We start from the raw sequence: 27,458 nt of genomic DNA on the forward strand, positions 1-27,458 counted from the left end.
CTCACTCCTCTCCGTGGCCGTGCGATCGGGACGGATTCAGAGCCAAAGTTGAGCTCAACGACAAACTTATCTTTCTCTTCACGTTCCAATTTGTTCTCAAGATATAACATTCGATTTGAATAAAGTTGTTCCTCAATCAAAAACTCATAAGATTGACGGACGGACGTGAACCAATTGCCGAATCACACTCTTCGCTTTGTGTGCGCGGAGGTGATAACAACACTCATGGTAATAGCATAATATCAATGTTATCACAAAACAATATTAATACAATTGCCCCTCTCTCCAAGGGGTTTTCCCTCCTTCGACAAACGCAATGTTAATGTGTATGAATAGCTTATCGTGGCGTTTCATGGGAAGCCTACCGGAAGTTAAAATACCATAAACCACAAACAGGTATGATAACCTTTTTAAACAGTCGTTACTGTTGTTTAAAGATAAACTGAAAGGGAGAAAATCCGACCTTCTTGCTTTCCTCATATCCCACAGACTGACGGAGCCGAGCCGATTTCTACTGCAATGAAAATACCCCAGAGAGGACAACAACATGACCTTTCCTGCCGCTCCCTGCGGGAGTGGGTGTACTCGTACAAAAAAAGCAAGAGAGACAAAAAGATACACCTTGGCAAAGAAGTGGGTTGTTTCGTGTTCTTGTCAAGCGTAATGGCCGTCACTAGTTGAAGCAGACGGGTCGTGCTGTCATAAAGCTTTGCCTTGTTCCTGTAAAAAAGGAAAACGTGAAGATAATCCAACATGGAAGTTATAAAACATCGCTTCGCCGGACTATGGAGAGAGGGCTGTTCCGATACGAAGGTTTTCCGGATTACTGGAAACACTTAAATAAATAATATACACAGAACTCAAATCACAAATATGACGTCGAAGATTGTGATTCACCCAGTGAGGAAAACTCGTGTTGGTAACTTATTCACTCAGTTGTATTTAGAAGTATTTCTTTTTGTCGATGTATTTTTTAAAAACCTCAAAACAAATTGAAATGTAGAATGTGATGAAAGGCAGCTTACGTCGGCGATGGTACCCAACGAGGCAAGAAAGGGGTATTCACTGAGTTCCACACAGAATCATCGATGGCAGGCTCCATGGGAAACACCTGTATCGTTTGGGGCAAAATGGGAGAGTTTGTCAACTTCCAGATCAACAACACACCTTGACAGCACTCAACACCTTCGCAGCAAGAGTTGGAGTGGTGCGTGGGTTCGTCAATCCGAACGGTTTGGAGGTGAAGTATGGACATCACATACTGTGAATGAATATTATCAAGGGAGGTGTAAACCGTCCCTCCCTTTACGTAGGACGGTTTCTCTGGATGCAACTTTTACATGGGGACTGAGAATTTGTTTGTCGGCTTCCACTGGATGAAATCGGCCCCAAATTTCAGAAATAAATCCTTTGGAAATCGAGATGACATGTTCCATGTTTCAGCAACGTCCATTTCCGCATTCTTGAGTTTTCAACAAAAACTCGAAATCAACGTTGGTGTCTGTCAGTCTGTCCGTCCGAAATGTGTCAGCGCTCATATCTCAAAGGTTATACATTGAAACGAACTGACACTTGGGAATATACATCGGACAATATGTCTTATTAATGGCTTTACAAACAAATTCCATCTAAATGCCATAGTTGTTGCATTTTTGCGAGTTTTTGTTCATGGGGGTGAACCCCATAAACTTAGACGGAGAAAAAGTTTGACTGCAGTAGTTAAGGAGTCAAACGCAAGGGCTTATAACTTATGAACTGTTGGATGAAAGTTCGTGAAGTTTTGAATGTGAATCGAGGGACACTTGCTGAGTCGTTAAAGTTCCCCGCAGCTGCATCATCATGGACACCGTAAGAAATATCCGTTTTTCAGGGGTTCTAATTGTCGGAGAAAACTGCCTGAAACATAGAATACCGGACGTGATGCAGAGAAACTGTTCCATCCTCGGGGAAAATGCCAGCGGCATAGACAAGGCTCCTTTATATGGTATGTGCCATGCGGCAAACAATAGAAAAGAAGGGATTGTTGTGTCGCTTGGAGAAAATGGCAAACAATAGAAAAGAAGGGATTATTCCACGGCTTGTGGAAAATTCCAGACAATAGAAAAGAAGGGATTAGTCCACAGCTTGTGGAAAATGGCAAACAATAGAAAAGAAGGGATTATTGTTTCGCTTGTGGAAAATGGCAAACAATAGAAAAGAAGGGATTGTTGTGTAGCTTGGAGAAAATGGCAAACAATAGAAAAGGGATTCTTCCACGGCTTGTGGAGAATTCCAGACAATAGAAAAGAAGGGATTATTGTTTAGCTTGTGGAAAATGGCAAACAATAGAAAAGAAGAGATTATTGTTTATCTTTGGAAAATGGCAAACAAAAGAAAAGAAGGGATTATTGTACAGCTTGTGGAAAATGGCAAACAATAGAAAAGAAGGGATTATTGTTTAGCTTGTGGAAAATGGCAAACAATAGAAAAGAAGGGATTCTTGATTTGCATGTGGAAAATGGCAAACAATAAAAAAGAAGGGATTTTTGTTTAGCTTGTGGAAAATTCCGAACCGAAAAGAAGGGATTATTGTTTTTTTAGCTTGTGGAACATTCCGAACCGAAAAGAAGGGATTATTGTAGACATAGCTTGTAGAAAATTACAAACCGAAAAGAAGGGATTATTGTTTTTTTAGTTTTTGGAAAATTCCAAACCGAAAAGAAGGGATTATTGTATATACAGCTTGTGGAAAATTCCAAACCGAAAAGAAGGGATTATTGTATAGCTTGTGGAAATTTCCAAACCGAAAAGAAGGGATTATTGTATAGCTTGTGAAAAATTCCGAACCGAAAAGAAGGGATTATTGTATAGCTTGTGGAAAATTCCAAACCGAAAAGAAGGGATTATTGTATAGCTTGTGGAAATTTCCAAACCGAAAAGAAGGGATTATTGTATAGCTTGTGAAAAATTCCGAACCGAAAAGAAGGGATTATTGTATAGCTTGTGGAAAATTCCAAACCGAAAAGAAGGGATTATTTTATATACAGCTTGTGGAAAATTCCGAACCGAAAAGAAGGGATTATTGGATATATAGCTTGTGGAAAGTTCCAAACCAAAAAGAAGGGATTATTGTTTAGCTTGTGGAAAATTCCAAACCGAAAAGAAGGGATTATTGTATATATAGCTTGTGGAAAATTCCGAACCGAAAAGAAGGGATTATTGTATATATAGCTTGTGGAAAATTCCGAACCGAAAAGAAGGGATTATTGTATATATAGCTTGTGGAAAATTCCGAACCGAAAAGAAGGGATTATTGTATATATAGCTTGTGGAAAATTCCGAACCGAAAAGAAGGAATTATTGTATTGCTTGTGGAAAATTCCAAACTGAAAAGAAGGGATTATTGTATAGCTTGTGGAAAATTCCGAACCGAAAAGAAGGGATTATTGTATAGCTTGTGGAAAATTCCAAACCGAAAAGAAGGGATTATTGTATATACAGCTTGTGGAAAATTCCGAACCGAAAAGAAGGGATTATTGGATATATAGCTTGTGGAAAGTTCCAAACCAAAAATAAGGGATTTTTGTTAAGCTTGTGGAAAATTCCAAACCGAAAAGAAGGGATTATTGCATATATAGCTTGTGGAAAATTCTGAACCGAAAAGAAGGGATTATTGTTTAGCTTGTGGAAAATTCCAAACCGAAAAGAAGGGATTATTGTACATATAGGTTGTGGAAAATTCCGAACCAAAAAGAAGGGATTATTGAATAGCTTGTGGAAAATTCCGAACAGAAAAGAAGGGATTATTGTATATATCGCTTGTGGACAATTCCGAGCCGAAAAGAAGGGATTATTGTATATATAGCTTGTGGAAAATTCCGAACCAAAAAGAAGGGATTATTGTATATATATAGCTTGTGAAAAATTCCGAACCGAAAAGAAGGGGTTATTGTATCTATAGCTTGCGGAAAATTCTGAACCGAAAAGAAGGGATTATTGTATATATAACTTGTGGAAAATTCCAAATAGAAAAGAAGGGATTATTCCACGGGTTGTGGAAAATTCCAAATAGAAAAGGAGTATTTCACGACTTGTGGAAAATTCCAAATAGAAAAGAAGGGATTATTGTTTAGCTTGTGGAAAATTCCAAACCGAAAAGAAGGGATTATTGTACATATAGGTTGTGGAAAATTCCGAACCGAAAAGAAGGGATTATTGAATAGCTTGTGGAAAATTCCGAACCAAAAAGAAGAGATTATTGTATAGCTTGTGGAAAATTCCAAACCAAAAAGAAGGGATTATGGTATATATAGCTTGTGGAAAATTCTGAACCAAAAAGAAGGGATTATTGTATATATAGCTTGTGGAAAATTCCGAACCAAAAAGAAGGGATTATTGTATAGCTTGTGGAAAATTCCGAACAGAAAAGAAGGGATTATTTTGTAGCTTGTGGAAAATTCCGAACTGAAAAGAAGGGATTATTGTTTATATAACTTGTGGAAAATTCCAAATAGAAAAGAAGGGATTATTCCACGGCTTGTGGAAAATTCCAAATAGAAAAGGAGTATTTCACGACTTGTGGAAAATTCCAAATAGAAAAGAAGGGATTATTCCATGGCTTGTGGAAAATTCCAGACAATAGAAAAGGGATTGCTGCATGGCTTGTGGAAAATTCCAAACCGAAAAGAAGGGATTATTGAATATATAGCTTGTGGAAAATTCCGAACAGAAAATAAGGGATTATTTTGTAGCTTGTGGAAAATTCCGAACTGAAAAGAAGGGATTATTGTAGATATAGCTTGTGGAAAAAAAATCAAACAATAGAAAAGAAGGGATTATTGTATATATAGCTTGTGGAAAATTCCAAATAGAAAAGAAGGGATTATTCCACGGCTTGTGGAAAATTCCAAATAGAAAAGGAGTATTTCACGACTTGTTGAAAATTCCAAACAGAAAAGAAGGGATTACTCCATAGCTTGTGGAAAATTCCAGACAATAGAAAAGAAAACACATTCAAAAAAATCTCGTGTTCGTGCTGTACTACCCTTGTGGTTTTATGATGAAGCAAGTAATGCTCTCGAGAAGTTGATATAAAGGGGCTTCCCACATCTATCGGCTAAAACCCATCATGAGGTGAAGTTTTTTTGTTCCTTGAAAATGAAAACACAAAAGATAATGTGCACGTGAACGCGATTCCTTTGTTTAAAACATATGACGCTACTTTATATGAACGAATTACCGTTTGTTGTTCCACTTGTGGATGAACCAACTCCTTCTTCCTTTCATCACGCAGGTATGCAATGCCCATTTGAAGGTCTGCAGAAGATGAAGAAAAATTAAACTGAGATTGATATAACCGATTACGTGGAATAATAATATTTTTTTCATCACTTGTGCTTTGTTTTCATCTGAATGAGAAAAACCAAAACATCACTTGAGCTTTGACATCGACCAACCTAACTCTTTACATCTTAGCATTCCCTAATTTCTTACTTGTTCAAGTTTTCTGACGATGGCCAGCACTGATTTGTTGAAAAATTGAGAGAAATTTTAAAATTCTGAATTGTGGTAGCTCAGTGGACCAGCAGAGTGGCCAACATGATGTTGCAGAGAGAGAGAGAAAGAGAGTTCTTTTTCACCAGAAATACCCTGTAACGATCATTACCATCATCACCTATTGTGGCAGAACCTCTCATAACAGCCGTGACTCCGAATGAACATACGAACCAAGTAAACTTAGAATAAGCTTCATGTACTTGCACAAATTAAATAAGAAGTGTTGTCACAAATTTAAAAAGATCTCGTCACCCCACTCAAGTACCTGTGTCTCAGCCCCACCTCCACCGCCCGACATACTAGATCCTTGAGTTTCCCTCCGATCAAATGCCTCATGTAATTTCCTCGCAGCAACGTGAGCATGACGTCATGAATCAATATCAAGCAAACGTCTGGCCCTGTTGTCTCTTATCCTTGCTCATGAGTCCATCAATATTGACGTCAGGTTGTCCCAAGGAATGTCGTCATTAATAAACAACTTGCCAATAGCTGCAAGAAGCGTCTGACTGTCAACTTTGTTGACACGAACAGACTCAAAGCGATGTAAGACAACCTTCTGTTGATCAGGGCAGAAGTAGCTGACAATGACGACGAGTCCACGGTGGGTGATTGAACTGATTTCTTCATTTGTGTTCAAGGGAAATTAGTTATGCCACATTGCCCTTACTAGCTGATCTTGTGCTGTGCGCATTCGTCTGCATTAGGAAATAAATTTCACTAACTAGATTATTAGTCTTGGCAAGTCCATGAGTCGTTTTATAAAAATCTGATGTTCTCTCAATGAACAGCTCTCCAAGAGCACACTTGTCATGAGGCAGCGCTTCTGTGTGAGTAATAGGTTTCGGCACTTGGGAAAAGGAAAATGAGTTTTCCACAGTTAAGGACAAGACCATGTTCTCTGTTTTGTGAACCTTGTTCGCTCGTGTGTTCCTGGTTTCAGAATTGCTTCCCGTGTCGGATTTTTTTGTAGACTGGCCTTCAGTTCTGGATCAGGTTGCTTGAACAATCTGAACAATTTATGCTGACTTGAAACAAATACATCACAATGTTACGAGTCAACGTGATAAGTGAACAATGTTTTTAGGCCATAAAACTGCTATTCTTAAAATTTGAAAGCAGGTCTACATCGGCAGCAGAATAACAAACGTTACCGTGGGAACCACGACACCAAGCTCCTACTTCTGCTTTTTCTTTCTCGATCCCAGAAAGAGGGGTTTCAAAACAGCTGGAAGAGCTCGTGCGGTATTTCATTTTTCCTTCTCGAGGAGGTTCCATCGCCAAGGATTTTTACCTCCACCACCGAAGATGGACGAGGGTCATGTTTCAATCCCTGTTTGTTTGTGTGTGAGCAGAATATCTCACAAAGTTCTGAACGGATACAGACAAAACTTGGTGGACAGGTTGGGTGTATGACAAGGAAGAATTCCTGTCTTCAAGTAATGATGATGCTCACGATGTTGCTTCAAGGCCGATGGATGGATTTTCTCAGCTCCGTCATTTCCTCCAAAACTCTGAGAACTGCAGGAGAAACGGACAAAGGATTACTTCACCACAGCTGAAGAACATGCTCTGTTCACTCCAACTGATTAAAGCAAATTGAAAGGAAGCTTACCTGCTTGTTGGTGCCCCAGGAGGCACATAAGTATTTTTTGAAGAACACAGAGAGAAATGTTCGGAAGGGTCCATGGCAAAACAGCTGTGCAGACGAATAGGCTGTAACTGTACAAGTCTCAACACCTCCGCAGAACGAGCTGGTGTGGAAAGAGGGAGGGTTCATGGATGCTGACAGTTATTCGGTGAAATGTGAACAATACATATATATATATTTTTTTTTAATTTATTTATTTATTTATCCATACATGGATATTACACAGTCATTATACGAGAGCTCGATGGTATATTTACCTGCAACACCTGATGTTTTAACCCGTTTGTCCACCTGCGAGCAGGATATCTCGAAAAGTTACGGACGAAACTTGGTGGACGTGGCGGGTGTGTGACAAGAACGAATTGTTTCGATTCTGGTGAAGATTCGACTCCAGATAGTAATTTTTTTTTGAATGATTCTTCACCGTTGAGAGATGGGGCCAAAAAACGATAAATAGCACAACATCTCAAAACGTTGTGGACGAGTTATGACAAAACGAGGTGGATGAGTTTGGTAGGTGACAAGAACAAGCCGATTAAAGTTTAGTTCACGTCCGAATCCAGATCCGGCCCATCAGTGGGATGCAAAACCTAATCTGTTCAGCCTGGCGGAGGTACGCGCTCCTCCGAGTGAGGGTCAGGGGGAACTTATTCGAACTAAAGTCAAAAATTAATTAATAAAACCGTTGTGAGGAAAAATATTTAGAAGTAAAAATGACGTTTGCTCATAAAAGTGAAGTTTACCTTCAGCCAAATGTCGCTTTGAGTCCAGTTTGTCGGTGTCACGGAGGCCATTGGGTCCCAGTCGAAAATTTGGCGGGAAATGCACAACGTGGTCCGGTCTGACTGACAATTCCGAAATCTACACATTACAGATAGATGTGTATCGAACAAAAGCAATCACGGGACGGGGACAAAGACACAAGCAAGGGAAAGCACTACGACCGAATATTATTATTATTTCACAGGCACTTAACAGGTTTTACTTATGGACACGGCGCCACCAACATTCATTCGAAAGAAAAAGAAAAGGAAAAGACCACCCCATAGACAGGGGGGTCAGACTGGGCCCGTGGGCCTTTATGGCGTGGGACTTGGCTGACGGAATGGGCCTCACGAGACCGACGCTGGTTCCCTGCACCCTCGTGGTGCGACCGTCGGCGAGCTCTCTCCGGCACTCTCCTCTCGTGCGCGCCTCGACCCTGAACCACCGCACACAACCCTCACGACTTGGCACCCAGAGGGAAGGCACCCGGAGCTCGAACCACCACGAAGCAGCAGCAACCACCCGACCAGAAAAGGCTCGACGACAAAAACACACAAGCTGCCGCTGCCACCACGAAGAAGAAAAACCACGCGAGCTGCGAGCTGCCAGTCGACGAGAACACACGAGCTGCGAGCTCGACAAGCAGCCACCATGAAGAAAACCACACACGAAGAAAAACCACACGAGCTCTGACGACAAAAGGTCTCGACGACCTCAGACACGAACTGCCAGACCTGGCGTCCTGCACGCCCTTATATCCCCTGGGGTCCAACCCCTTGCTCCTCCCCGTTTTCTGCTCCTCCCCTTCCAGTTCCTGCGAGAAGCTTCCCGAAAAGGGGCGTTCCTCCGTTCCCAGCGCCTCATTCCACGAACCGACCAATGGCGAACGATCTGCCTCGCCCTTTTCCCTGGGGTCCAACCCCTTGCTCCTCCCCGTTTTCTGCTCCGCCCCCTTCCAGTTCCTGCGAGAAGCTTCCCGAAAAGGGGCGTTCCTCCGTTCCCAGCGCTTCATTCCACGAACCAACCAATGGCGAACGATCTGCCTCGCCCTCCCCCCACACCAAGTGCGGAGAAAACAGGCGGGAATATGAGGCGGAAAAAATCCGTGCGCCATCGAAGTTCCTGAAGTTTCCTTTTGCTCGCGTTTATTGACTGAATGTGGAGAGATGGTTGTAATGTGTCCGTGGAGAAGAAGGGAATTTGTAGCGGCGAAGGTGGTTAGGTCGTCGGCGGTAGAGGCGATCGTGGTGGTGGCGTGGTTGGCGTGGCTAAGTGGAGTGATGTTGGTTGTTGTAATGGTGATGGAGATGTGGTTGGTTCAAAATAACAATAGAAAAAGAAAAACCTACCTCAAAGGATCACAGCCCGGTTAACACGAAGAATTCCCATTAAACAACGGTGGGGAAATCTAACTGAACACAGACTTATCGATCTAACTGAACTACGGACCTTTATGGTGTTCTGCGAATTTCCACAGCCGTAACAATATATTTAAGAAGCGAATGTAAGAAGAATTCTACGTTCGCTTCCTGGCTTTGCCTATTCCATATTGGCGAACGCAGTGAGCTTCATACTTAACGCGTGCACATGAGAGAATAGGAAACAACAATAACAACACAATCCCCCTGGCTATTTGGAATCCGTGTCGTCAGCTATGACCTTTTGCTTCCGGTTGTTGTTAAACGCTGTGCGGTGTATAAACACGATTGGGTTTTATTTCTATCTTGTGAATATTACTTAACGCGTGCACATGAGAGAATAGGAAACAACAAAAACAACACAATACCCTGCCAATTGTGAATCTATGTCGTTGGCGATGACCATTTTGCTTCCGTTTTTTTTTCTTTGTTTTTTTTTTTGTTTCCGGTTTTTGTCATGGGGAATGATGCATGCCGGGAGATCATGACCGGAAGTGTTTATTTATTTATTCAATTATTTTTTTCCCAAAGTTAATTTTATACTTCCGAGTGATTTTTTTTCATGGCAGGAAGTGTTTATTTTGTATTTAACATTACCGGGAGCGATTTTGAAACTCTTTCCGGAACTTTTAATTTCTTTTATTCTTGACCAGAAGTGATCGTTTATTTATTTATTTATTCAATTATTTTTTCCCAAAGTTAATTTTAATAAAGATATCTCCCGCATCACCAAAAAATATTCTTTAATCGTGATTTACATTATTTGTTCGCTGATCCCGAATCCAGGCCGAAGTAACCGGAAATTGCGTCAAATTCATCAGCCGTGCGGCGCTAACACGTACCACGGTCTAGTTGGCAAGTTTACAGTTGTGAACACGTTATCGGTAAAGTCAGAAGCGAATGTAAGAAGAATTCTACGTTCGCTTTTAGGCTTTGCCTATTCCATATTAATTTGTATGTTCATCCATAAACCCTGACAGAAAATACGTGAGAGAAAATAAAGGCCTCAAGCCTTATTAAACTTGAATTAAATAAAACGCGATATTTACACACATGTACGTGTCAATCCAAAGGGGAAAACATGTTGTTAATCGTCTCCTCGACCAAACATGCATTAAAATGTCGACGAAATCAAAGGAACATCGTTCCACAAAACCACGATGACGTAGGAAGGAGGAGAACACCACACCGTGAGTTCAAAATGGCGGTGGACGCACTCTTCTTCTTCTCTTCCTCTTCCTCTTCTTCAACAATTTCATTAACTTCTTCTTCTTCTTCATTCAATCATTTATTTAAGAATAATGACAAACTCGATCGAGCTGTGACGCTCTTTGGTAGGTCACGTGATTGGTGTCGAATCTGCCGCCGAGAAAGCGTGACTAATCAAGGCTCTTGATCACGTGACTCGACGAGTTTCCTCATGAAGCGGGTCCATGGTCGGTTCACCCGAGGATGAGTCCGGACCTGGTACGTGACGTCACTCCGAACCGACATATTGTGCTTCCTGTAAGTTTATTATTTATTTAATGGATTGTTTTTTGTTTCAGATTCTGCGCTGAAAGGGAAGATCGAGTCCGAGTTCGTCCGTGATTCGTTCCCTCGATATGAAGGTTTGAACCACAAACTCATTCCTCATGTTATCGTTTTATTAATAATAATATATTAATAATATTATTATTCTGCAGAGTGAATCTAACAACAGTATACCGGGTCCTTGTTATTCCCCTCAAGGTACAAATCCACATGGAGTTTGGTAATTAATTGTTAAAATGGGAATCCCATCCGAGTTATACGTCATGACGTCATCATTCGATTCCTCTTTACCCTCGTTTACACCAACTCAGATGAACGTTTCCTCTCTTCGTGGGACCCCTGCACCGGCACACAATGGCCTCGTCATTTCGAGGTCGACGGTGGGATGTTCCACCTGCCCGAGGAACTTCTGGCTGATGAGACGAGTGACTCACCTGTACCTGCGGGTGAAGGTACGCTCATTGATTGAACCGACATCCGCCCTGTGAGGCACCAGGACGAGAGTTTGTAGTTTGTCCGGTATTTATCATGGAACAGGAAGTTAAAACCTGATGATGTTTCCTTCCGAACATTCACTACCGAAACCACTGCTCGGTGGCCTTTTTGACCCCCGACCGTTAGCCCGGTGTCCACAATGGAGCAGGACACCAGGTTGGCATCCCCGGTACATCCCGACATCATGGTCATGCTGACACAGATTATGGCTGACGTGAAGGGACCACGGGAGAAAGAAAATAAAGACCCCATTGTGCCCTTTGTGGTGTTTTAATGGTGAAACCTACAACACCTTCATCAAGTATTCACACTTCTCGACTCTTTCACATTTCGTTGTGTTCCAGCCTGACTTCAAAATGGAATAAATTTAAATGTTTTCTCACTGATCAACACAAAATACCCCCTCATGACAAAGGGAAAACATATTTTTATCAGGAATTTTGAGAAATTTTTGCAAATTAATTCAAAAGGAAAGTTTGAAATGTCTTTCGTCAATGCGTGTTCAACCCCCTGAGTCAATACTCCGTCGAAGCGCCTTTGGCAGTGATTACAGTTTCAAGTCTTCCTGAGTTTGTCTCTGTCAGCTTTGCACATCCGGATTTGGGGATTTTCTCCCATTCCTCCTTGCAGATTTGTTCAAGCTCTGTCAAGGTGGATGGGGAGCGTCGGTGAACAGTAATATTTAACCTTCACCGCAGTCTGAGGTCTTTTACACTCTGAAGCAGGTTGTCCTCAAGGATTTTCCTGATTTTGGCTTCATTCATTGTTCCCTCCATCCTCGTAAGTCCCTCAGTCCCTGCCACTGAAAAGCATCACCATAGCATGATGCTGCCACCACCATGCTTCACGGGAGGGATGGTGCTGGATGGATGATGAGCTGTGCTCAGTTTCTGCCAGATGCAGCGCTTTCCATTCAGGCCAAGGAGTTCCATTTTCATCTCATCAGACCACAGAATGTTTGCCTCATGCTCTCAGATTTCCTTTTTACGAACTCCAGACGCGCTGTCACGTGCCTTTTTCTCAGGAGTGGCTTCTGTCTCGCCATTCTCCCATAAAGCCTGGATTCGTGAAGTGCTGCAGAGACTGTTGTCCTTCTGGCAGGTTCTCCCATCTCAGCCAAAGAACTCTGTCGTTCTGTCAGAGTTGTCATTGGGTTCTTGGTCACCTCCCTGACCGAGGTCCTTCTTGCCCGGTTGCTCAGTTTGGTTGGGATGGCCAGCTCGAGGAAGACTGTGAGTCGTTCCATGTTATTTCCATTTCCTAATGATTGAGCTCATTGTGCTCTTGGAAACGTTCAACACTCTATAAACTGTTTTATCCCCTTCACCAGATCTGTGCCTCCTCACAATTCTATCTCGGAGTTCTACGGACAGTTCCTTGGACCTCATGGTGGAGTTTCCGCTCTGACATGCACCGTCAACTTTGTACTTAAAATAGAAAGGTGTGTTTCTTTCTCAATGATGTCCAATCGATTGAATTGCCAACAGGTGGACTACAATCAACTTGTGGAGACATCTCAAGGATGATTGAAGGAAATTGGATGCACCTGAGCTCAATCTGGAGTGTCATAGCAAAGGGGCTGAATACTTATTGACGCGACATTTCAGATTTTCACTTTTAATTAATTTGAAAGCTTTGTTTCGTGTGCTGCTAGGTATCGGAAAGTCTGGCCTGTTCCGAATGCCAGCCACAGTTTGTCTTCTGGTTGTAACTCCTGTGCCAAGGACACTGCCAGCACCACAACATCGGTGTCTACAGTCCGGATGAGTATTGCATGGTGTCCATGCTGGACTGCGTGAGATGCATGCAGCAACATCCGACTGTCAGCTTCTTCATGGTTACATGGGGCGAGTGAGGTCAGATCTGGCAGTAGTGGCTTGCTGAGCACTGCCTCTCCATCAGTAATGACGAGTTGCTTGTCCTCCTGGTCAAACCATTCCATGAGAGCTGCTGAGAGGAACCTGAACAGCTCGGTCTTGTTGCTGTCCACTCGTAGGAAGTTCTGCCAGTGTCCTGGTATGGCTGCGGCAGCCACCACACGTCTCCGCACACCTTGTCCCCGCTTTCCACGTGTACTACCTTTCAGTGAATCAGCAAGGTAAGTATCCCAGACCAGATCCAGGTGTGACACTGTTTGCAGCTTCGTGGACATATATGGGATGAAGATCTGTTGTGCATACTCTTCAAAGGTCTTTGATGCAGCCGGCTTCAGCACCTGGACGATGGCTGCTCCATCAAGCACAATACAGGTCGTGACAGGAGTCTCTGTCTTTGCGTTGGAGACTTCTTCCAAGCATGTGAGGAGACCACTCTTGGTACCAGTGCAGAGGCTTCCACCATCAGACAATGCAGGAGGACATGCCTGATTCTCGTGACAAAAGAACTCCTCAAGGTTTCCATCCCTCGTCTGGCAGCCAATGTACAGGCGTGCGAAGAGTTCACGGTCATTCTTGATGGAGGCGAGCTGTTGCTGACCTATGCTCTGGCTTCTTGGAGTGGAAGTGCTGAACACCTTCAGCTTGTTACGAGGAATGGGTGCGTCCACTGCCTTTGTTCTGTCCAACAGACACTCTCTGGTGATAGCTTCGAACTGCTCTTGGCCAATCCTCTTGGCATTCATCATGGTCTCCACAGCAGCAGGATCTGCGATCTCCTTTGTGTCCAGTTTGACTACATCCTGACTCTCCTCCTCGAATGGGTTGCCCATCTCCTCTATGACACCGACGAGAGAGCGAACATCTTTCACAAATGAGGCCTGTACACTTGGCGTCTGATCATGATGACGTGTGTCTGCTGTTTGCCGTCTCCAGTGTTGGTTCCCATCCTGGAATTCTTCGATCACCCTGGCAACTTCTGGTCCCGCAACCATCCAGCGACGTAGGGCACTCGGGTTGTCAGTGAGCCCAACCGCTCCACCGTCTCCTTTTGCAAGTGCAAAAAGGCTGCCCTTCAGTGCACAGCCCTCTGTGTGTGTGTGAAGGGGACTGCACATGACGATGAGTCAACAACATACATGTACTTGTGGCAATGCTGAACTTGTTAACATGACACTGTTTATGTCCACGTATCTTCAGTACCGGTATATACCTAGCCTCAGATACCAGTACACCTATCCTCAAATACTAGACCATGTAGCATGTCAGTATTATACCTAAGACATTTACAGAACTAAGACATTCTTTTCAAAGTATTGTGTTGAATCCAATATTTGCCTCGATAATTTCCAAATTAAATTACATAACAGACTGTGATAGATAATATTAAGTTGAAAATGGTACCATTGGATTCCTTGCCCCCCAAAACATACATTTAGATACCAGAATCAAGTCAATAGCTGCATTACATCCAGAGATAATAGCAAATTAAAATTTCAAGTGGCGGCCATTTTGAAATCCAATATGGCGGACATAAAGAGAGAATTTCAAGTGGCCCAATATCTGAAAATGTTCGCAACATATTAATGTACATTTGTGCCAAATTTGGTGCTTGTATCACAAAATGCACAATTATTTTGAATATTTGGGCGAAGCCGCCCCACGAATAATATGTCAGAAAAAAAATAATTGATGACGTCATCAGTCACGTGATTCGACAGCAATATTGTTGATGTTTTTTCACCTTCAAAAATCTTCTCTGAAGTGGCTGAACGGATTGAGGTAAAATTTTACACGTATGACCTCCTATCCGTGAGGAACAAAAGGTTCACACATCTGACATGGTATGGCAGCCATATTGGATTTACCCGAAAACCTGTCTAAACATCTCGAGAACGGCTGGACAGATCAATGGGAAACTTCACACAAATGTTCCCCAAGCCATGGTGCACAAGTTCGTGAGGGAATAATTGATAGGTCACATGGTTTGGCAGCCATATTGGATTGAAGAAAAATATTAAATAATGTTTTCTCTGGAACCGCTTAATCAATCGACCTGAAATTTCACAATTATGATCCAGTTGTGACGGTGAATAAATGTTTTGAAAGATGGTGAATAAAATTTCATCTTGATCGGATGCATGGTCTGGCAGCCAGATTTATTTAATTTTGTTTTTTAATCTGGGATATTTTTGATTTTTGGGTTTTTTTATATATGGCGACTTGGTTGTTCCTGGATGGGTTTGAGGGTAGAGGAGTTGCAGCTGAAATGTGAATCCTATCCAGGTTCCTCCTGATGACTTCATCTTTGCTTTTCGCTTGTTCGGGTTCCTTCTGATACAGGACTGTACCTATTTGTTCTTCCATTCGATTTGAATTTGCTCAATTGTCTCTTTGCAGAGAAAAAATTTGAAACGTCTTCAAGTGTCAACTGTTCCTCGTCGGTGGACGGAGAAGTTTCTTTCGATCATCACCCGACAGAGACTTTGTGTCAAGATGGTGACAAGTTTCGGGGTGTGTCGACAAACAACAACTGCGACAGGTGGATCGATGTCTTGCAACAGGAGAAACAAAGAAGTGAGAAGCCAAACAAGTTTTCTGTTACCAACAAAGACTTCACTTCCTCATCGTGTTTAAAAGGTGTAAAAATATGCACAGGTGAGACGTCACTCAGGTGCAGTGTGTGTCAGAAGGGATTTGCTTCTTCATATCTGTTGATACATGAAACGTTGCACACCGGTGAGAAATCCTCCAAGTGTTCACAATGCAGGAAGGTCTTTTGTTCTTCATCAAATTTATATCGTCATCAAAAAACACATTCGGGGGAGAAACCCCAGAAGTGTTCTGTTTGCAACAAAGCGTTTAATCAGTCATCACATTTACATGAACACCAGATATTGCACACCGGAGAGAAACCCTACAAGTGTTCTGTGTGTAACAAAGTGTTTAACCATTCAGCGAACTTCCATAGACATGAAAGAATACACACCGGGAAGAAACCCTACAATTGTTCTGTGTGTAACAAAGCGTTTAATCATTCATCGAACTTCCATAGACATGAAAGAATACACACCGGGAAGAAACCCTACAATTGTTCTGTGTGTCACCAGGCCTTCTCTCGTGCATCATCTGCATCTTCACATCAAAGAATACACACTGGAGAGAAACTTTACAATTGTTCTGTGTGCAACAAGGTCTTTGCTCGTTCATCAACTCTTTCGGCACATCAAAGAATACACACCGGACAGAAACCATTCAAATGTTCTTTGTGTAACAAAGTGTTTAATCAGTCATCGATCCTACAAAGACATCAAAGAATACACACCGGAGAGAAACCTTACAATTGTTCTGTGTGTAACAAAGTGTTTAATCAGTCATCGATCCTCCATAGACATCAAAGGATACACACCGGACAGAAACCATTCAAATGTTCTGTGTGTAACAAAGTGTTTAATCAGTCATCGGACCTTCATAGACATCAAAGGATACACACCGGAGAGAATGTCTATAATTGTTCTGTGTGCAACAAGGCCTTTAATCATCCATCATCTGCATATAGACATCAAAGGATACACACCGGACAGAAACCATTCAAATGTTCTGTGTGTAACAAAGTGTTTAATCAGTCATCGGACCTTCATAGACATCAAAGGATACATACCGGAGAGAATGTCTATAATTGTTCTGTGTGCAACAAGGCCTTTAATCATCCATCATCTGCATCGAGACATCAAAGCCAAGAATTTCCAGGAACAGGTGCGAGTAGAAGATACCACACTTGGGATGGAAATAACAGCAAATCCAGCAGCATCGATTACAAAGAAGAGAAATGAAAAATACAAAAAGATACATCAACAAATATATACCGTCAACTGGGAGAACGACAAAAGAGCAGGAAGATTGAAAAAGATCTGGAAAGAGTTGGGGAGAGACAATGAAGGCACTTTGCAGTGGATTGGAAGACGTCATGTTAACTGAGATGGAGAACGAGGCTGAGTACAGTGTCTGTAGAAAGTCTTCACCCCCTTTCAAAATTTTCACCTTTTGATGCCTTATAACGTGGAATTAAATCCATTAAATCAGACTTTTTACACCTTTACTGACACATCGTAACCCACAACTTCCAAGTGAAAAATAAATTACACAAATTTCAGAAAATTAATTAAAAACACAGAACGAGAATATCTTGGTTTGATGAGTGTCCACCCCCCAAAAATAACAATGGTAAACGAGCTCAGGTGGAACCAATCACCTTCACAATCACACTCCAGGTTAATTGGCCTCCACCTGTTTAAATTGTTGTGATTCTGATGATTTCACAATAAAATCAGCCGTTCCTGTTGGTTTCCTCTGCTGGGTAGTGAATTTCACAGCAAAGACTCAACCATGAGCACCGAGGAGCTTTCAGAAGACGTCCGGGATAAAGTTGTGTAAATGCACAGATCAGGGGATGGGTATAAAAAAATTCAAATGCCTTGAAAATCCCTTGGAGCACAGTCAAGGCAGTCATTAAGAAATGGAAGGCGTGGGGAACCACCAAGACCGTCGAGATGAGACCGTCCCTCCAAACTAGATGACTAAGGAATGAGGAGACTGATCAGAGAGACCATCAAGAGGCTCATGGTAACTTTGAAAGAGCCACATGCTTTTCTGGCAAAGACTGGTAAATGTGAACATGTGACAACAATATCCCAATAACTCAACAAGTCTGGCTTGTACTGTAGGGTGGCAAGAAGGAAGACTTTACTCATAAAAGCCTACCTTGAGTCCCGTTTGTGGTGTGTACAAAACTATTCCAGAGATTCCGAAGCCATGTGGAAAAAAGTTTTGTTGTCTGACGAAGCCAAGATACCCAACAAAGCACATCAACCAAAGAACACCATCCCTACTGTGAAGCATGGTGGTGGCATCATCATGTTATGGAGATGTTTGTCATCAGCAGGGACTGGGGCACTTGTTAAGATTGAAGGGAAAATGGATGGAGCAAAATACAGAAAAATCCTGGAGAAAAAACCTGCTGTCCTCTGCAAGAAAGCTGAATTTGGGACGGATGTTCACCTTTCAGAATGACTACGACCCGAAGCACAAAGCCAAAGCTACACTGGAGTGGGTGAGGAACAAAAAGATAAATGTCCTTGAGTCGCCCAGTCAGAGCCCCGATGTAAATCCAATCGAAAATCTGTGGCACGACTTGTAAGATTGCTGTCCATTAACACTCCGCACACAGCTTGACTGAGCTTGAACAGTTTTGTGCAGAAAAATGGGGAAATATTTCCCAATCAAGATGTGCAAAGTTGGAAGAGACCTCGACCAACAGACTCACACCTGTAATTGCTATCAAAGGTGTTCCACCAAGTATTAACTCAGGGGGTTGGACTCATATCCCACCAAGATATTCCAGTTTTGTATTTTTCATAAATTTTCTGAAATTTGAGAATTTGTTTTTCAATTTGAAGTTCTGGGTTACTATGTGCAAATAAATGGTGGAGAGGGGGGGGGGTCTGATTTAATGCAATTTAATTTCAGGCGAGAAGGCATCAAAAGGTGAAAATTTTGAAAGGGGGTGTGGACTTTCTCCCGGAGCTGTAAGGACCCAGCACCAAGGACACTCGAAGAAGATGGCATCATGGAGTCAATAAGAACAGGTGCAGGTTCTGTAAGGTACAAATAGAAAACACCATCACCTTCTCTCGGGATGTAAAAACCTCATGTCAGAACACCTGTACACACAAAGGTACAACAAGGTATCAAGAGCAATCCACCGACACATGTGCAAAAACGTCAATATCCCAGTCTCAGTGAACTCTTGAAAGCACGAACCAAATGTGATACCAGGATCTGAAAAAGAAAGTCAAGAGAACCTGGAAACTGAAGAGCACCGACATTGCTCCAATGATAATCGCAGCAACGGGAATGATGAAGAAGAACAGGAGTGATTCTGTGACAATGTGAAAAGTAGAAAAATTAGCCAAAGCAAATTATAAGAGAAAAGAGCAAAACAAGGACCTGCTGGGATTGAAATCCTGAAAAAGGAAAAACAAAACATCAAAAGGGAATGCCTCGAGCGATTGCCTTTGTCACAATGACGTCATCATTTCACAGCATAATTGTTCATCCAAAATCAGATGGAGATTTCTATTTGATGTTTTATTGTCTTGTTGACTTCATGAAAATGTTTTGTGTGGGAATTCGGGAATTTCACTGTGCATTCAAATTGGGAGTGAATATAATGTGGGTCTTCGGGATTTTGCGAGCAATCTTCGGCACCTCGGGCAAAAAAAATATCAAAATGTCTGCCCGAACCTCACGATCCCCCTGTCCCAAGGGAACAACATGTAAAAGGATCAATCCAAAAAAGGGCATCACTGCACCCCTTAGCTGGGTATATGAACAAGTTGTGGGAGTTGTTGTAGTGTTCAGGATTTTCCATGAGATTCCCAATTTTTCGTGTTTGTACTTCTCAGCTTGATTTCCTTGTTTGTTCTTCGACTTTCTTTCCCAGCACGATAAGAAGTTCCGCATCTAATGTACTTCTCTGTCATGCGTTTTAAATGTAATTTTATAAACTAGTGCATGCCCGTAGATGCGTGGCCCTACGTGCAAACCCTCCCCCTCCCCCCCCGCAAAAAAACTCAAACCGCGTGCCAGAAACAACAACTACACAAGCCGTTCCTTCGCTTTCACGTGCCCGTACGTGCGTGGCTGTACGTGCAAAAAATATATATAAACTTTACAACCGCTTGCCAGAAACAACTACATAGGCCGTTCCTTCGCTCTCGCGAGGCCGTACGTGTGTGGCCGTACGTGCGTGGCGGTACATACAAAAAAAACTAAAAAAAAACTTTCAAACCGCGTGCCAGAAACAACAACCACACAGGCCGTTCCTTCGCTCTCGCGTGCCCATATGTGCGTGGTCGTACATGCAAAAAAAAACTTTCAAACAACTACACAGGCCATTCCTTCGCTCTCAGAAATGACGACTGGATTGGGACATTGTGGTTATCTATAAATGCGGATAAGAAATCGCGAAATTATTAGAATACAGTCAGTCATCACTATCCAAAAGTAGTGCGTGCCCATACGGAATGTTCACATCATTCCACAAATTATCGCTTGCATTGAAGGAACAACTGCTGTGATAATTACACACAGAGTTAATTAAAATCAAGTTTACCTCCCTGTCTTTGCTTGCCATGACATTCGCTGCCATTTACCATTGCCACTCCTACCCCACGGTAACTAAGGCACCGATGGATCCCCATCGGAACCAGCACGGCACGTGACGTCATCGTCGGCCTGCCGTGCACCGGCCTACGCAGCCACGCCCACGCAGCAACGTGTCCTGTGATTGGTAACTAAATGGCGCATCGGCCACGCCTACAAAGCACGTGTCCTGTCATTGGTTGGTAAATAAATGGCCATAACTTGGGAATTACGTGTCCGATTAATATCAAATCGTGAAAAGGCACATCCTCAGGTCCCCAGCAATATTGCTGGCAAGTTTCAATTAGATCGGACCAGTGGTTGTCGGGAAACAGCAGTCACAGACACACACACAGAGACACACACACAGAGATTGCTGGAATTATAGACAGATGAAATGAGGTCAATGAGATGACAAATGAAGGGGTTGAATGCAGACTGCAGAGCAATGAGTAAGGAAACCCGTCGTTGTGAATCGTTTTTACCACCAAATTGAGATGTATTTCGTTGGCAATCATGTTGAGTGGAGCTGAATTCCTTAACACTTCCAAAGGCCACAGCGTTTTGACAATTGGAAACAAAAAAAGTTTGCACTTTTTTTGATAAAATATTTTTGGAACAATTTTTCTTCAAGAAATAAATAATAATAAAAATCGTCTCCATGTAGATTGTACACACCTTTATCTCGTTTGCACCTCTTCATAAACAACATCGCTGAGGAAACGGCGCTTCTTCTTTGTTTCCTCGTCCAGGGCAAGAATACAATCGCAAATTTTCTGAAAATTGCTGTTCTGAACTAACCCTAACGGCTTTTAATGGCCAATTATTCAATTAGCGCCAACGTATTTTGCCTTTTCACAAGGAAAAACACGAAGAGAAGAGAAGAGAAAAAATCCGTAATGGCGAACGCAGCTGAGTTTCTCTTCCCCATCGACCACAGCTACGCAGCAATGCTTCCTGTCATTGGTTGATAAAAAATGGCCGCAGCAACGGTTCCTGTCATTGGTTGGTAAATAAATGGCCATAACTTGGGAAGCACTTGTCCGATTAATATCAAACCTTGAAAAGGCACATCCTCTTGTCCCCAGCAATATACCTGGCAAGTTTCAATTAGATCGGACCAGCGGTTGTCGAGAAACAGCGGTCACAGACACACACACACACACACAGATTGCTGGAATTATAGATAGATGATATAACACAATGACGTCACAATGTGACAAGTACAAGTGAGTCATTAAATTTTGGCAGCAGAGCCTGACCTTGCACATCTTGATGCCATAGAAACGAAGTCCGTCACAATCAGTGGAATTTCCAGCGATGAAGCTGAGTCTGTGGTTCTCTTCCTCTCACACCAGTGGTCTCTCTGTCTTCTCCAGGTTCCTTTCTGGTCCTTGCTCTGCTTCTGCCTTGCTCTGCACTCCCACCCTCAAATTTTGATCTAAAGGGCTTTCTTGGTCTTCCAGAAACCAACTTCTGTTGAAACTTCCAAAATCCAGGTTCCTTGCTCACCTCCACTCATTTGCTACTCTTTTCTGCAGCCTGTGGAACCAAATTCCTCAGACTTCAATCTGACTCTTCCCTCTTCAAGATGGCTTTTCACCAACACCCCCCATCCATACTCATGTTCTTTTCTCTCCTCTCCAAGCCTTCCTTTCTCCCCCAAGCCCTCTCCAAAATAAAAGCCCTCCACAAATCGACCTCTTCCTTTCCAGATTAATGTGTTTTCCCCCCTTATTCCTCACCATCCTTTTCTTATGCCATCTCCAGTTTTCCTTTCCCCCTCTTGCTGTGTTTGAGCTTGCATCCAGCTTGTTCACCCCCTTTGTCCACCCACCTCCCGATCATCTCATTCCTCCCCATGACCATTCTTCTTCCACGTGACCTTTCATTGTATCTCTACCGTGTTGTAGTTGTGTCCCCCCACCCCTCCACGATGTTCTTCTTGTTCTGTTATGTTCGGGTCTTTTCTGTGTTCAACGTCTCCCACGATTGTCCAACCTCGTCTCCAAAAAACCCCCCCATCCCGATGGACCGGGGGCACGCTTGCTGTGGAGCGGGATATTTCGATTTTGGTGTCACGGTCGTCGTCCTCAGTGATCCACGACAATGTACATCGACTAAAATCTGCTGCAGTGATCAACTACAATCGACGAGAAACACCTTGAAGGGAGTGTTGTTTTAAACTCTCCGACAAGTTGTCCAGCTTCCGTGACTTTGATTTATTATTTCACGATAACATCCTGTTTTCAAGTTATCCCGTCCAGCGGTTTATTCTCTGAAGGTTTTCATACAGAGAATCTTCCATGTACGTAATAATTTCACAATTAAATTTCTTTCAATTACTTTCTCGTGACTCGTTCTCAAATTTAAAATTACTTTCTTCAAAGTATCTCGCCCCTCTGATTTTACAACGTTTCAAGTGGAACTCCAGCCATAACTGGTGGGATTGAAATCCTTCTCTGAAAAATCTGAAACTATTTATCTGATCCATGAGAGATGTGAGTGAATAATTACATTTTTGACGTTCATAACCCATTCCAAGAAACAATATGATGTAATAGGATGCATGGATGATATGTGTATATGGTCCATGGGAGTAGTGGGCCATGATAATGTGGTGTTCAGTTAACAATGGTAATATTGTTCAGAATAAACGTGTAAGGTGAGACAGTTGTAAAAGTGATTTATTGATGTTTTTGCTCCATTGTGTCTTTGCAGAGAAAAAATTTGAAACGTCTTCACGTGTCAACTGTTCCTCGTCGGTGGACGGAGAAGTTTCTTTCGATCATCACCCGACAGAGACTTTGTGTCAAGATGGTGACAAGTTTCGGGTTGTGTCTACAAACAACAACTGCGACAGGTGGATCAATGTCTTGCAACAGGAGAAACAAAGAAGTGAGAAGACAAACAAGTTTTCTGTTACCAACAAGGACTTCACCTCCTCATCGTGTTTAAAAGGAGGTGTAAAAATATGCACAGGTGAGACGTCGCACAGGTGCACTGTGTGGAATAAGGAATTTGCTTCTTCTTCATATCTGTTGACACATCAAAGAATACACACCGAGAAGAAACCCTACAATTGTTCTGTGTGTAACAAGGCATTTGCTCGTTCATCATCTGCATCTCGACATCAAAGAATTCACACTGGAGAGAAACCCTACAATTGTTCTGTGTGTAACAAAGCGTTTTATCAAACATCGAACTTACATTCACATCAAAGAATACACACCGGAGAGAAACCCTACAATTGTTCTGTGTGTGACAAAGCGTTTAATCAAACATCGACCTTACATTCACATCAAAGAATACACACTGGAGAGAAACCCTACAATTGTTCTGTGTGTGACAAAGCGTTTAATCAAACATCGAACTTACATACACATCAAAGAACACATCAAAGCAAAAAATTTCCAGGAACAGTATAACATGCCACACATGGGATGGAAATAACAGCAAATCCAACGCCAAAGAAGATAAATGAGAAATACAAAAAGATACATCAACAAAGAAAAACCGTCAATTTGGAGAACAACAAGAGCAGGAAGATTGTAAAAAGATCTGGAGAGAGTTGGTTGTTTGGTGTTTGCACTTCTCAGCTTGATTTGATTGTTTGGTCTTCGATTCTCTTTCCCAGCACGATGACATGTTCCACATCTAATGTACTTCTCTGTGATAACATAATTTAATGTAATTTTATAAATGATTTCACACAAGCAATGACGTCATAATGTGAAAAATAGAAGTGATTCATTAAATTTTGGCACCCCTGCCTCACCTTACACTTCTTGATGCCGCAGAAGTCCATCACAATCATTGGAATCTCTCGTGATGAACCTGAGTCTGTGGTTCTCTTACTCTCACACCAGTGGTCTCTCTCTCTTCTCCAGGTTCATTTCTGGTCCTGCACCCCTCTGCTTTGCTCTGTACCCTCATCACTGAACTTTTGCTCCAAAGGGCTTTCTCGGTCTTCCAGTAACCAACTTCTCTTGAAACTTCCAAAATCCAGGTTCTTTGCTCACCTCCCCTCATTTGTTCCTCCTTTCTGCAGCCTGTGGAACCAACTTCCTCAGACTTCAATTTGACTCTTCTGTCTTCAAGATGGCGATTCACCCCCCCCCTCTCATCCATTCTCATGTTCTTTTCTCCCCTCTCCAAACCTTCATTTCCTCCCCAAGCCCTCTCCAAAATAAAAGCCCTCCACAAGCCGACCCCTTCCTTTCCAGATTAATGTGCTTTTCCCCCTTATTCCTCACCATGCTTTTCTTATGCCATATCCAGTTTTCCTTTCCCCTTCTTGCTGTGTTTGAGCTTGCATCCATCTTGTTGACCCCTTGTCCACCCACCTCCCTGTCATCTCATTCTTCCCCATGAGGATTGCGTAAGTTTCGGAAAAGGAAAGGTTGAAGTAAAATTGTGGAGGTGTATGGTGAATTTAGAACGGTAAACGCAGACTGAAGCTGATGGATCAATGAAAAGTACCAGGAAGAGGGTGGAGAGATACGTGTATAGTTCGGAACGATACAAGGAAAATTATTATTTTCTAACCGTTACCCGACCACCCCCCCCCTCTTATTCCTTTCCATCCCGATGGACCGGGGCCACTGATCTCTACACCTGGATTGGTCGCGTCCACAGCGATTGTCTACCGAGGAGTGAAGTCACCGGAAGTTCACTTTCCACCATCTTGTCTCCCCCAAAATATCACTGCATCGAAGTACGAAAACAGCAGACTGGCAGTAAGAAATCTCCAAATGCAAGCAATAAACTGCATGTAACTCATGCAAAGTTTTATTAGTTGGTGTCATGAACTTGTGGAAATCACATACCTCATGTGACCGTGAGAGAATGTCACTTTGCGTGGTTTAATCATCTTTTACGTCTGTGCGCTGACAGGGAATCCAGATTTCCAGACCGCACCGGTAAGCTTACTAACTCAAGTCATGAACTATATGATTGTAACTTGTTCAATCATTTTCATGCCATTCCTGCATGCCGAAATTATTGAAAACTAATTGATCTTTTCGGGCAAAAAAAATCTCTTTTTCATTTCAGGGTTAAAAAAATGTCATATGGTCTTCGTTTACGAGAGCACTCTGCAAAAGACACGACGTCTCCAAAGAAAGGTTTCAAGCTTAAAGTCAGTCATTGATTATTTGCATGATCATAACCGAATATCAACAAACTGTGCAGAGATGCTGGAGTCAACTTTCAGTGAAGTCCCCAAGGAAGTCTTTGAAAGAATTAGTCAACCGTCAAATGGAAAAAACTCGTGTGCATACCCAGAGGACCTCCGTGCCTTTGCTATGACATTGCAATTCTACTCAGCAAAGACCTATGACTATGTAAGAGAAACATTTAACCTGGCTTTGCCTCATCCCCAAACTATTAGATCATGGTATAGTGGAGTAGAAGGGGACCCGGGTTTCACAAAACAATCATTTACTGCACTTCAGGCAAAACCAATGGAAAATCAAGCCAAGGGAAAGGAGACAATTTGCACAGTTATGTTTGATGAAATGGCGATACGGAAGCACATTGAATATTCAAATGGAAAGTTCAAAGGCTATGTAGATATTGGCACTGGAAGGTTTGATGATTCCACACCAGTTGCTAAGGATGCGCTATTCTTTATGGCTGTGTCTGTGAATGATGGTTGGAAGATTCCATTGGGATATTTTCTGATAGATGGCAAGAATGGAGTAGAACGGGCAAATCTAGGAAACGAGTGCTTTCGCAGACTCCATGAAACCGGTGTCCGAGGCGTTTCCCTCACCTGTGATGGACCGTAGTGCCATTTTGCAATGATGAGAGCTCTTGGAGCAAATATGAATGTGATTGGTATGAATCCATATTTTCCTCATCCTTCTGACCCATCTGTTCGAGTTCATGTTCTACTAGATGTGTGCCACATGCTCAAATTACTGCGTAACTCTTTTGCAGATGGTGGGATCTTCAAAACCCCTGATGGCCAGACCAACAAATGGCAGTATATAGAGAAGTTGAATAAGCTATAAGAGAGAGAAGGTTTGAGGTGAGGAAATAAATTGAACAATGCACATAAGGACCGGAGGAAGGAAAAAATGAAAGTTAACTTGGCTGCCCAAGTGTTTAGTGCGAGTGTTGCTGATGCCCTGCAATACTGCAATGAGGGATTAAAGCTCCCTCAGTTCAGGGGATGCGAGGCCACAGTTCAGTTTTTAAGACATGTTGGGTCGGGCAGAATAAGTTTTTATATGTATACCTTCATGCAAAATTTGGTGAGGATTTTTTTTGGGGAGGGTCTCGACTAGCGGGTGAAGATATTTTTTTACCATAAAAACTTCCATGCCCCCCTGAGAATCTAATGGTACACCTCTTATTTTGGAGAGTGACAGATTAAAAACCAACAAATTAAACCCTTTAAGTTTGGAAATTTATTCACATATGCCTTCCCCAAAATCGTTCGCCTATGCGAAAACAAATTTTCCCCACAAAAAAAAAATTTCCCCTGCACTCTCTTTTGTACATTAAAAGTTTTGACCCTCCCACTTATGTTGAACCAAAAATTCACCCCGCCCCCCACCATTTTTGCCCTCCCCTGCTACAAAAAATTTCGAGGAAAACCTAAGCTTAAAAAACACTAAAAACAGCAAAAAAAAATAACAAAAATTTAATCCCTTAAAAAACGAACGAAATTTGAAACTTAAAAAAATCCTAAAAACATTAAGAAACATAGAATAACATAAAATTGCCTAAAATAACAAAACATATTTTAAATAACATTAAAAAAAACACTTTAGTTTTGTTTTGTAATTGATGAAGTGACCTGGAGCCTAATGAAAGTTGGATGTTACGCCGATGTTTGTTTTCCGATCCAACCCTGTGTCGGGCCTCATAATATGCATTGATCGCCTCCTTGCAATTGCCAAGGAGCTCAAAGGGAATTTTCCGGAATTCGATTGAGTAATAGGAACAGTAATTTACTTCAAAATCCATTAAAATATT

The 27,458-nt window shown here is 42.2% G+C and overlaps 3 protein-coding genes across 11 annotated transcripts in view; 2 read left to right on the forward strand and 1 right to left on the reverse strand.

The window, feature by feature from the left end:
- Positions 1-27,458, reverse strand: part of LOC147007992 (uncharacterized) — a 75,683-nt gene that overhangs the window by 38,375 nt on the left and 9,850 nt on the right. Inside the window, exons 1-7 of one of the 9 annotated variants that reach the window (XR_015053707.1) lie at positions 10,556-10,743; positions 7,927-8,044; positions 7,148-7,286; positions 6,989-7,053; positions 5,219-5,295; positions 1,026-1,111; positions 407-720 (exon numbers count right to left, since the gene is read on the reverse strand). The gene's annotated coding sequence lies outside the window, so the exon portion shown is untranslated. Of the gene's footprint in view, positions 1-406; positions 721-1,025; positions 1,112-5,218; positions 5,296-6,686; positions 7,054-7,147; positions 7,287-7,440; positions 9,782-10,419; positions 10,744-27,458 lie in introns of those variants that run through there. The other 8 variants (XR_015053704.1, XR_015053708.1, XR_015053705.1 and 5 more) reach the window with 8 other exon arrangements.
- LOC147007993 (uncharacterized) overlaps positions 1-27,458 on the forward strand; it is a 73,093-nt gene that overhangs the window by 27,915 nt on the left and 17,720 nt on the right. Inside the window, exons 7-9 of the mRNA XM_085865886.1 lie at positions 11,211-11,351; positions 15,669-15,926; positions 23,193-23,453. Of these exons, the coding sequence (XP_085722012.1) occupies positions 11,211-11,351; positions 15,669-15,926; positions 23,193-23,453 (660 nt within the window). The remainder of the gene's footprint in view (positions 1-11,210; positions 11,352-15,668; positions 15,927-23,192; positions 23,454-27,458) is intronic.
- Positions 15,932-18,893, forward strand: LOC147007995 (uncharacterized; the record flags this gene model as incomplete). The annotated part of the gene is made up of 1 exon (XM_085865964.1): positions 15,932-18,893. A coding segment is annotated over one exon (1,170 nt), but the record flags the coding sequence as incomplete, so codon positions are not given.

The sequence above is a fragment of the Eptatretus burgeri genome, chromosome 22 (assembly GCF_056783735.1).
Source record: "Eptatretus burgeri isolate ZD-2024b chromosome 22, Ebu_testis_v1, whole genome shotgun sequence".
Lineage (NCBI taxonomy): Eukaryota > Metazoa > Chordata > Myxini > Myxiniformes > Myxinidae > Eptatretus > Eptatretus burgeri.